Source organism: Mastacembelus armatus, chromosome 20 (assembly GCF_900324485.2).
Source record: "Mastacembelus armatus chromosome 20, fMasArm1.2, whole genome shotgun sequence".
Classification (NCBI taxonomy): domain Eukaryota; kingdom Metazoa; phylum Chordata; class Actinopteri; order Synbranchiformes; family Mastacembelidae; genus Mastacembelus; species Mastacembelus armatus.
In genome coordinates, this window is record NC_046652.1 from 6,990,103 (window position 1) to 6,998,881 (window position 8,779).

At 37.6% G+C, this 8,779-nt stretch overlaps 1 protein-coding gene across 2 annotated transcripts; it reads right to left on the reverse strand.

The window, feature by feature from the left end:
- Window positions 1-221: 221 nt before the first annotated feature.
- xkr9 (XK, Kell blood group complex subunit-related family, member 9) lies at window positions 222-8,286 on the reverse strand. 2 transcript variants are annotated; one of them, XM_026292385.1, is made up of 6 exons: window positions 8,228-8,286; window positions 6,860-6,940; window positions 6,674-6,752; window positions 2,220-3,549; window positions 1,721-1,935; window positions 222-1,634 (listed from the first exon to the last, which is right to left on the reverse strand). In XM_026292385.1, exons 4-6 carry the CDS (start codon window positions 2,528-2,530, stop codon window positions 1,006-1,008), a joined length of 1,155 nt encoding a protein of 384 aa, XP_026148170.1. In that variant the 5' UTR covers window positions 2,531-3,549; window positions 6,674-6,752; window positions 6,860-6,940; window positions 8,228-8,286; the 3' UTR covers window positions 222-1,005. The 2 variants fall into 2 exon arrangements, with proteins under 2 accessions (XP_026148170.1, XP_026148168.1); XM_026292383.1 differs by lacking the exons at window positions 6,674-6,752; window positions 6,860-6,940; window positions 8,228-8,286 and adding an exon at window positions 4,258-4,334.
- Window positions 8,287-8,779: the final 493 nt, after the last annotated feature.

Consider the following 8,779-nt stretch of genomic DNA (forward strand, 5'->3'; position numbering starts at 1 on the left):
ATTCCTCCCAGGTGAGCTCACACCCACCAACACACACACACACACGCGCGCACACAGTGTCCTACGCACTCCTACTTTACTCATACAACATTTTTGCTTGCAGTCAAAACATAATTAGCACTGATTTGTTTTTTCTCTTTAGCTCATTACTCCTGTGTTCATTGTTTCTTTCTACCATCACTTTTTTTTTTTTGGATGATTAGGGTGAAAGATCTGCCTGCTTATAGTTTAATTCAAGATCCATGAGATGATGTTGGTTATAAGACATCCACTTTGAACAGAAGAAACAACACTTAAGCCTCTGTTTGTGACCATGTGTCCTTGTAAAGTTCTACTGAGCAAGAGCCTGAGTCTCTGTCTGCATGTGTACTAGATACTGCACCTTTTGTTGTGGGGGAATAATTAAACATTTCATCATTTTTCATCATCACCAAACTGAATTCACTGTTTTGAAGTAAGTATGAAAAGAATAAAAATATTAGGGGTCTCTAAATATGGAAAAGTTCATCACTAACTTTTGTTACAGTGGTACCTCACCTAGAAAAGTCAACCTAGACAATAGCGCCACCCTGTGTTTATCATGTGTGTTACAGAGAGTAAATAATCTGCTCTATGAACAAGATACCTTCTAGCTGTGAGAGACCAGGTGAAATTATTGGAGTAGAAATTACTGGATATAAAATCTAACACAAAAATGTGGGAAAACTAGTAAAACGATTTTATTAAAATATATTATCAGTCTAATGTTTATTCCTCTTTGCTGTAAGCATTGTGAGGAGACAACCCCAACTATGCACTAGATTAGGCCATTCATATACATATATGAATGACAAAACTATTGTATTAGCTGTAACAAATTATATTACATAATTATTTTTCCTGGCTGTTAGTACCAATGGCGAGAAATCAAACTTCAACTCAGAAGCCAGTGGCAGTAATATACAGTCTAATTACAGAGAACACAATGTGAAGACAAGATTTAGATTTGAGATTGTGATTGAAAAATCAAGGCTGCAAAAAATGTCTTATTCTTTTTGTGCTCTTTGTTTCTTTTCCAAGGCCATCCACCTCATCTGCCGCTTGACACTTCCCTCTGGGATGCAGAAAGATGTAATATAACGCAAGACTTATTAGTCCCAGCACTGAACTTCCAAAGATTAAGCCACTGATTATCAGCCAAAACATGGCAGTGTGCATCTCTGGCTTCAGCAAAACCAGCAATAATGGAGCCATAATGTTGATCAGAAAGTGGAAACTGTAATAGATGATCATGGATACTTTTGTGTCCTGTCCTTTCACATTGAAAAAAGTGAACGTGAGGATGACTCCAATAACTGCCCGGTAGAGAAGCTCAAGGCATTTGGATGAGCAAAAGTTGGTTTGAAGCAAATGTGCCCAGGTTGTTCCCAGTAGCCAGAGGATGGTGAGGGTTATTGTGCTGTAGGTGCTCAGGATGAGGAGGAGGCTATAGCTCAGGATGCGACTGGTGATGGTAAAAAGTTTGTAAAGAAAATACACTGCAGTTGGGAGGCCAGAGGGCATTTCCCTGATATGAGGGAGGGATCTGCGCAAGCAGCGGCGATAGTCCACCAAGGCCCATGCAATGTTAAAGAAGGAGAGAACCATAGATACATCTGAAAGAAATGAGCAGGCAGTATACATAAGAACACTATAAATTCATGGATATGCAGAAAAATTGACACTTTCTACATGTACTTACATTGCATGAATGTGCACTCATCTAGGCACAGCACTATGTATAGTTGTAGAAGGAGCTGGGGAACACTATCCAGGAAAGCCTCAAACAGTTTGAGCATGCTCAGATCAGTAGCCATACAAAACAGACTGTGGTGCACATCTCTCCTCTCGTCCACTGTATAAGAATTTGTTGTTGTCCAAAGCACTTTGAACCCTGTTTTAAGCAGGTGATAATACCTAACAACAACAATAACAACAACAAACTCAAGCAAGATGCAGTTACTTATTTTCTGCTGCAGAGACGATGCATTGGCAGGGTTTTACCTTATCATACAACAATGAAGCTTAAATGTGGTTAATCCAGTTTGAACATTTCATAGTACTACGTCATTGCACATGCTGCACATTTCAAGTCACAAAATGTAAGACTCCAATTTATGCGATTTTTATATAAGCACTAATGGTCAGTTCCTTCTTTAGTATTTATGACAGTCAATATATCATCATTGGACATTGCCTACCTAGTGAAGATGCCCAGGCCAAATAGGTGCAGGGCAACGATTCTTCCTTTGGACATTTTTGATGTTTTTTCCTGTGAGTTTTTCAAATCATCCTTCGTGTCATCCCAGTACCAGGCACAGCTGAAGATCTGTGTCACCACTAACGGCGCCAGAACAAATGCGAGAGTCAAACCCCCCCAGACATATTGTTCCTCTTGAAAATACTTCAGAACCAGGGCAATGTCTGTGCAAAAGTCCACCATATACAAGACGAGTCCAGAGGTGGTTAATAACCATCGCAGTTTAGTGTATTGATTGCCTGAGTCTAACATTTTGTTGTCACTGTAAAATATACTGAAATTTAGTGAACTCAACTAATGTTTTCTCATTAAATGAATATAATTACTTATGTTTTGTTAACTTCTAGTGAATTCAACGTACAATGCTGAGTTTTTGTTTTCAACCTCAAAAATGAAAGAATTTAAAAACACCTTTGAGTTTTTTGGACTCAAGGTCCTTTGACCTCAAATGATGACTTATAATTATAAATTAATTAGCCTCTAAACTTCACTAAACTTAACTTAAAGTTAAGTTACTTTAAAGAAACAAATCTAACCGACTTTTAAATAAGATTAACTATTAATTATGGAAACTTTTCTTTAATATGTGTTAAATTAAATCATGGTTGTTTTTCTAATAATTAAATAATCAACCATAATGAAGGTTAGTGTTTCTACACTGAAAAACATGTATTTAAGTAGCAGCTAAAGTTACAAAATTTCTGTAATAATTTAAATCAGTTGTTTTATCTAAAATGTTAAACTACATTTCAAAAGCGTAATTTAAATGTTACCAACTGACAATATAATTAAGTTGTTACAACAGGTCCAAGAATTTGTTCCAGTCACTTAACAATTAAAACAAAGCCAGAACCGAGAAGCAACCTCTGACGTCGTCTTTGTAATGACTCTGCTGTGAATTGGCAGCAGCTGCTAACATCAAACGAAGACTTTAAGCTCTCTTAAGTCAATCTGTCTTTAAAGACTGCGTGGCTAAACTGCTGGTTTAGCATAATATATTAAATTTACAGAAATTCCTGTTATTGTAACTTAGGTTTTACTTTACAGAACTCATTACACAACTTTATGTTATCTATGTCACATTTTGAGGCAGCGAGGGAATCTACATTTCTAAGTGGAACTAATTTCAGATAATTTACAGAACAGCTGAAACGTTACATTGTGTACTAAAGTTAGAAATGTGATTTATGTTCCATTTTGCTTTGAGGTTTCTGTTGAAAACCTGATGTAGACATTTTCGATTTGGACCCCAGTGTTTCTCGTGGCATGTTCTGTAAAGCAACACAATGTAATAAAAAAAACATGAGCATTATAAATAAAGATTATGTTCTTCACCTACAGAAATACTTCACATGTCCAACTAAATTAGCAGAGTGTAAAACTAAACACTACTTCAGAGAGCTGAGGTTCTGAATTACAATGTGATTGCAGTCAGCTGCTGCATCACATTCTCCTGGCCTTTGAGCCCAGTCATAAATACATACAGGATGGACTTCTGATTAATGGCATACATAATGATGTAACATAAAAATAACCGATGATGTTGTCAATGGGAATAATAAAATGAGGAAATGCTCATTTAGAACTATTACATAATGTGCATTATTTTTTTGTTCAGGTTTTCACAGAATGGCAAAACCTACTTACTGAATTAAAGAAAAACAATCCACCTTTTCTAGCCTTGCCATAGTTTAGACTTTTACTGAGATGCCATTAAAACACAACTTTAGGGCAAACAAATTCAGATAGTACACAAAATCTAATTTATATTATATTTAGTTAAAAAAAGGAAAATGATAGTTCTATTAACAATAAATTTTCAAATGTTTCTCAAATTATTTACCACCCAAATGCAATTCCCAGCTTTATCATGGCACATGCTTTAAATTAAACTAGTATCAGTGTAGCTTATTTTACAGAGATCAGAGCTACAGTAAAACACAAACACAAACACACAAAATAACAGTAAATGAACATACCTCAATATTTTGCCCATGAACAGTGGTGAAGAATTACAAACAACATTTCTGCAAATGGTAGTTTGCTTTCTTTTTCCTTGAAACAACTTACAAGCTCCACCTCACTCTCATAAGTAATATAGTCAAGGTAGAAAAAATGTGATTACATAATAAGACCTTGTGCACGTGTTCATGTACTGTAGGTGTGTGTATGTAGGGCTGGGTAACAATTCACAGTTTAAACTCCCTGTCAGAGTCATCCTTCTTTTAAACATTTTTTAATTAAAGTAACATTAGTAAGCAATAAAGTAGTCGGGCACCCTGAGCTCTCACTGCAGCACCTTGTTGTATAAAGAACTGCTTATTAAGGGTTACTTCTGCTGGGGAGGTGTGTACTGATTTCCAGCATGGGTGTGCCAATACCAAGACACATACAAAAGTGAAAGCACATCTAAATTTAATTTGTTTTAGAAGACATAAAAAAATAAAAGCACAAACATTACAGAAACCTACTACAAATCCAAACGTGAGTGTGTCAGAAAAGCAAAATGACAGTTCTCATGGTCATGATATTTTGGCTTCATATGTGTATATTGGCAGGAAGTGAAGACAGACTATGGGTTGATAAATCCTTGGATGGATATAATTATGTTGCCTATGGTCATGTGTGAGACATCAAGTATTACAATATGGGTTCTGAGTTCAGCATCTTCAGGGCAGGTGTCCTACCTGGCCAAAAACAAGGTTGTCACAACAATAAGATGTGTGGGTGTAAAGCTCATAAAAAACCTGGCCACATCCTCATTTCTAATTACCCACGCATAGCTAGATGAGTAATTTTTTTTTTTTTTTTTTTTTTTAAATGTAAACCATGTGACCTTATATTATAATCAAAAACAGCAGTAAGCTAATCGTTCTCTTTTCAAAAGCTTAAAGCCACAGTTTCTCCTTCTCTGTTGGAAAGCATGTTTTCCCTGTGGGATGGTGAACATTTTTCAGCTATTCTTCAAGCATTTTGAGCAGTTTACTACACAATAAGTCCTTCTCATATTACTTCGCATGGAGTCTTTGTCATTCCACTTTATCTGCCACTCAAGATATGTGTATCTCCCCGATGATATTGCTCAGAAACACGCACTTGTCACTTTGTCACCAAAGAATTTTAAATTGATTGTTTTTGTTTTGTTTTATTGAACAAAATAATACAATTTTTATTGACTCCACTTATATATTGACTAGCTCTTTCTTTCTAGGTGGTGACAGGGTGACACAGTAACAAAGTGGTTGCCTCACAGCAAGAAGGTTCTGGGGTAAAATCCCATTCAAACCTGGGGCCTTTCTTTGTGGAGTTTGCATGTTCTGAGTATGAGTGTTAGTTTGAATGTCTCTATATGTTAGCCCTGTGATAGACTGGTGATCTGCCCAGGGTGTACCCCACCTCCTGACCACCTCAGCTGGTATTGGCTCCAGTCCCCTTTGACACAAACCCCAACGGGTTTATCATCATATATACACAACATAACGAAGCAGTCAAAAACTGTTTCCTTCAGACCTCTTGCAACCCTCGACCCCTGTGTCAATGTTCCTCCCTATACAATGACTGATAATGCATATCTATATTATCACAAACAACAACATATACACCGACTCAAAGTACATGTCAGTGGCTCTGGTAAAAGGAGGTGTCAAAACTGTCGACAAGCTGATGCCTTAAAGGGAAGTACTGTAGTAGTACTGTATCTGTACTCCTGAGCATGTTTATTGACATTGTGATGTAGCTACAGGACAAAGCTCACCCAGTGTAAAGTTTCCACATGTTCATTAGTCTGACAAATGCTCCAAGGCGTTTGATAGAGGGCACGGTTCCACATCAAGGATTAACTAAACCAACTTTTTAATTTATTCCAATATATTAAATCTTTAACAGTCTACTGACATTTAATGTGGTGCTGTAGTTTTATACAGTAAACCTGTATAACTCCACTCCTCTGTCTGACAGACACTTAGAACTCACAGCTTCGTAGCTATTTTGTTCCATTGTCTGGATACGTTGCATAACTACACAAAATTGCACATATGTACAGTGAACTGTGAACATTTTTATTTTTCAGTATTTATAAACTTGTATTATTCACACTGAGTTACACTTCTTGGACAATTCACTCTATGCATTATTTGCTCGTATTGCACTTTGTACAGTTTTATTGCATATTGTAGTGTTTATTTATTATAAGCACTAACTAAAGTTAAGTTAAGCATTCTATGCTGAATAAACCTATCTAGCCATCCATCTATCTATCTATGAAGGCCCATTGGCTGCCATTGTTGGACCCTAGCTTCAATTATTCGCCATATAGATCAGTCCATGACAGAGCACACATTACTTCAAATATTCAGACACACACATATACTACATCACAGTTTGTCATATTTTTACCTTGAGCTTCTGCAGCACTGTCCTGCACTGATCACAACCACAAAGGCAAAGAGCAGAAGGCAATTTGGAGATTAATTTTCTGGAAAAAAAAAACAAAAAACGTAAAAACGTAAACATCTATCACTCAGTGTTTAGGCACTGATTGTTCTGGATGTGTGTACAGAGACATAAAGGTTTTGTACTCACCTTCAGTTTGCAGCTGTTTGGCATCAACAAGGCTGTTGATGATGCCTCAAAGTGGAAGATCAGTTGTACTGTAAGAGTCGTCTGAATGAGAAAAGGACAAATATCTGTACCTCACAGCATATTTGCAGCATATGTGCATCAAACTGATGCAACAAAGCCCAAACAATGAAAAGTTTTCACATTTGATGGTCTGTGACAAAGAAAGCTCAGAGGGTTGGCTGCCTTTCTCCGAGCTGCTGGAGGAAATCAGGAAACTGGCAGAAAACCTGGATTAGGACATTATACTGTAACCTTTTTTATTCTGAACGTACACACCCTGTATTTTACACGGTAGCACCATCAAAGGTTTAGGAGCACCAAACAAATTTTTTTTTAAAAACAGAATAACTAATATATACAGTACTGTGCATAAGTTTTAGGCAGTTTAGATGTTTTAGATTCTTATCAAACAACAGCATCAGGCGTCTTATTGATCCCAGATTCATTGTGCAGCCCACTGTGCAGGACAACAAGCCCATTGTTCATGAAGAACTATTTTCAGAGGCAAGAAGAACCAGGAGTCCTGCAGTAGATGGTCTGACCCCCACAGAGCCCTGATCTGGGCAATGTGGAGTTAGTCTGGGATCACATGAAGAGACAGACACATTGGGACAGTCTGAATCAACAGAACTGCTGCTGGTTTAAGGGAAAAGGGGAGTAGATTTAGGTTTTATTCCTTTTACTGCACTTTGTATAGAGTTAACTGATTTGTCATTTATGGTAAAAGCATCACTTGTGTATTTTTATTGCCTAAAACCTTAGCACAGTACAATTTAACAAATTTCCTTTATTGAAAATATTTTAATTTCACATCTGTGGGGCTGGAAATTCACTACTAACCACATCAGCTTCGACAGCCACCACATCGCTAATAAAGCACAAAGGCTTAAGTTAAAAATAAAATAAATAACTAAATAAAATACAATCTTACAGCGTCCTCGTCAATTAAGCGCTCTTCTTCGGAGATTTCGCGCTACCACAAGACGCACGTTGTGACGCCATGAAAACAATGACGCAATTTTTTTTCCGCAGAGGCGCACATCAGCGCCACACAGAAGAGCTTTCTCTACAGCTCTGCCAGCAAAGAAATTGGTCGTACCATGACAATTATTGTGCTACCAAATATATTTTAAGGTCGCACTGACTTTATTTTGGTCACATATGCGACTAAAATGGTCGCAATGGAGACACACACACACATTCACACCAACCAACCTAACCTGCACATGTGATGGACATTAAAAGTTGAACTTTGACGTATATAATAATTGACATTAGACGACAAAATGTACAGGAAATGTTGAAAAAAAACAAAAAAAACAAATCAACCTTATTTGTCTTCGTCTTCGGCGGCAGGTGGCAACCAAGCAAAACAGATGCATCCGTCACCCTCAGCGTTTTATTTTCCGTTTTCTTCTTCTGCTGCTGTTTAATGGCGGTTTGCAAGCCAGCTAGGGTGCATTACCACCAGCCACTGAGCTGGAACCTGGACATGGACTGGTTCCAAATGAACCTTATCTCTTCTAGATGCTCTATCATTCGTGTTTCCTTTATAAATCTAATAACAAACAATTTTATTTTCTTTGAGCCTTAGAATTTATTAATAATCTGATAGGATAACTAAGGAAACTACCTATGAAAAAGCCTGAGCCAATCATCAACCAGGATCCGAGCGCAGCGGGCGTGGCCGTCAATCACGCCCTTTTAAATCCTGAGCGGCAGGAGCTCAGGTGTTTGCCGAGTCCGCCGCAGAAACATGTTGCGGCCTGAAGCAGCACAACCAAACCCGAAACTCCATCGTTGGCCCAAACAAGTCGGTTTGTAGCCAGATAAAGAACAAACAGCGTCTTGACGTCGGAACCTAGCTGCCCTTAAACACGA

What these genes read in the sequence shown, in the direction of transcription:
- xkr9 (XM_026292385.1), bottom strand. Translation starts at nt 2,530, where the DNA reads ATGTTAGACTCAGGCAATCAATACACTAAACTGCGATGGTTATTAACC. An exon ending in GGCCTGGGCATCTTCACTAG is followed by an intron (nt 1,936 to 2,219) that starts GTAGGCAATGTC and finishes TGTTGTTGTTAG; the next exon opens with GTATTATCACCTGCTTAAAA. An exon ending in TGAGTGCACATTCATGCAAT is followed by an intron (nt 1,635 to 1,720) that starts GTAAGTACATGT and finishes CATTTCTTTCAG; the next exon opens with ATGTATCTATGGTTCTCTCC.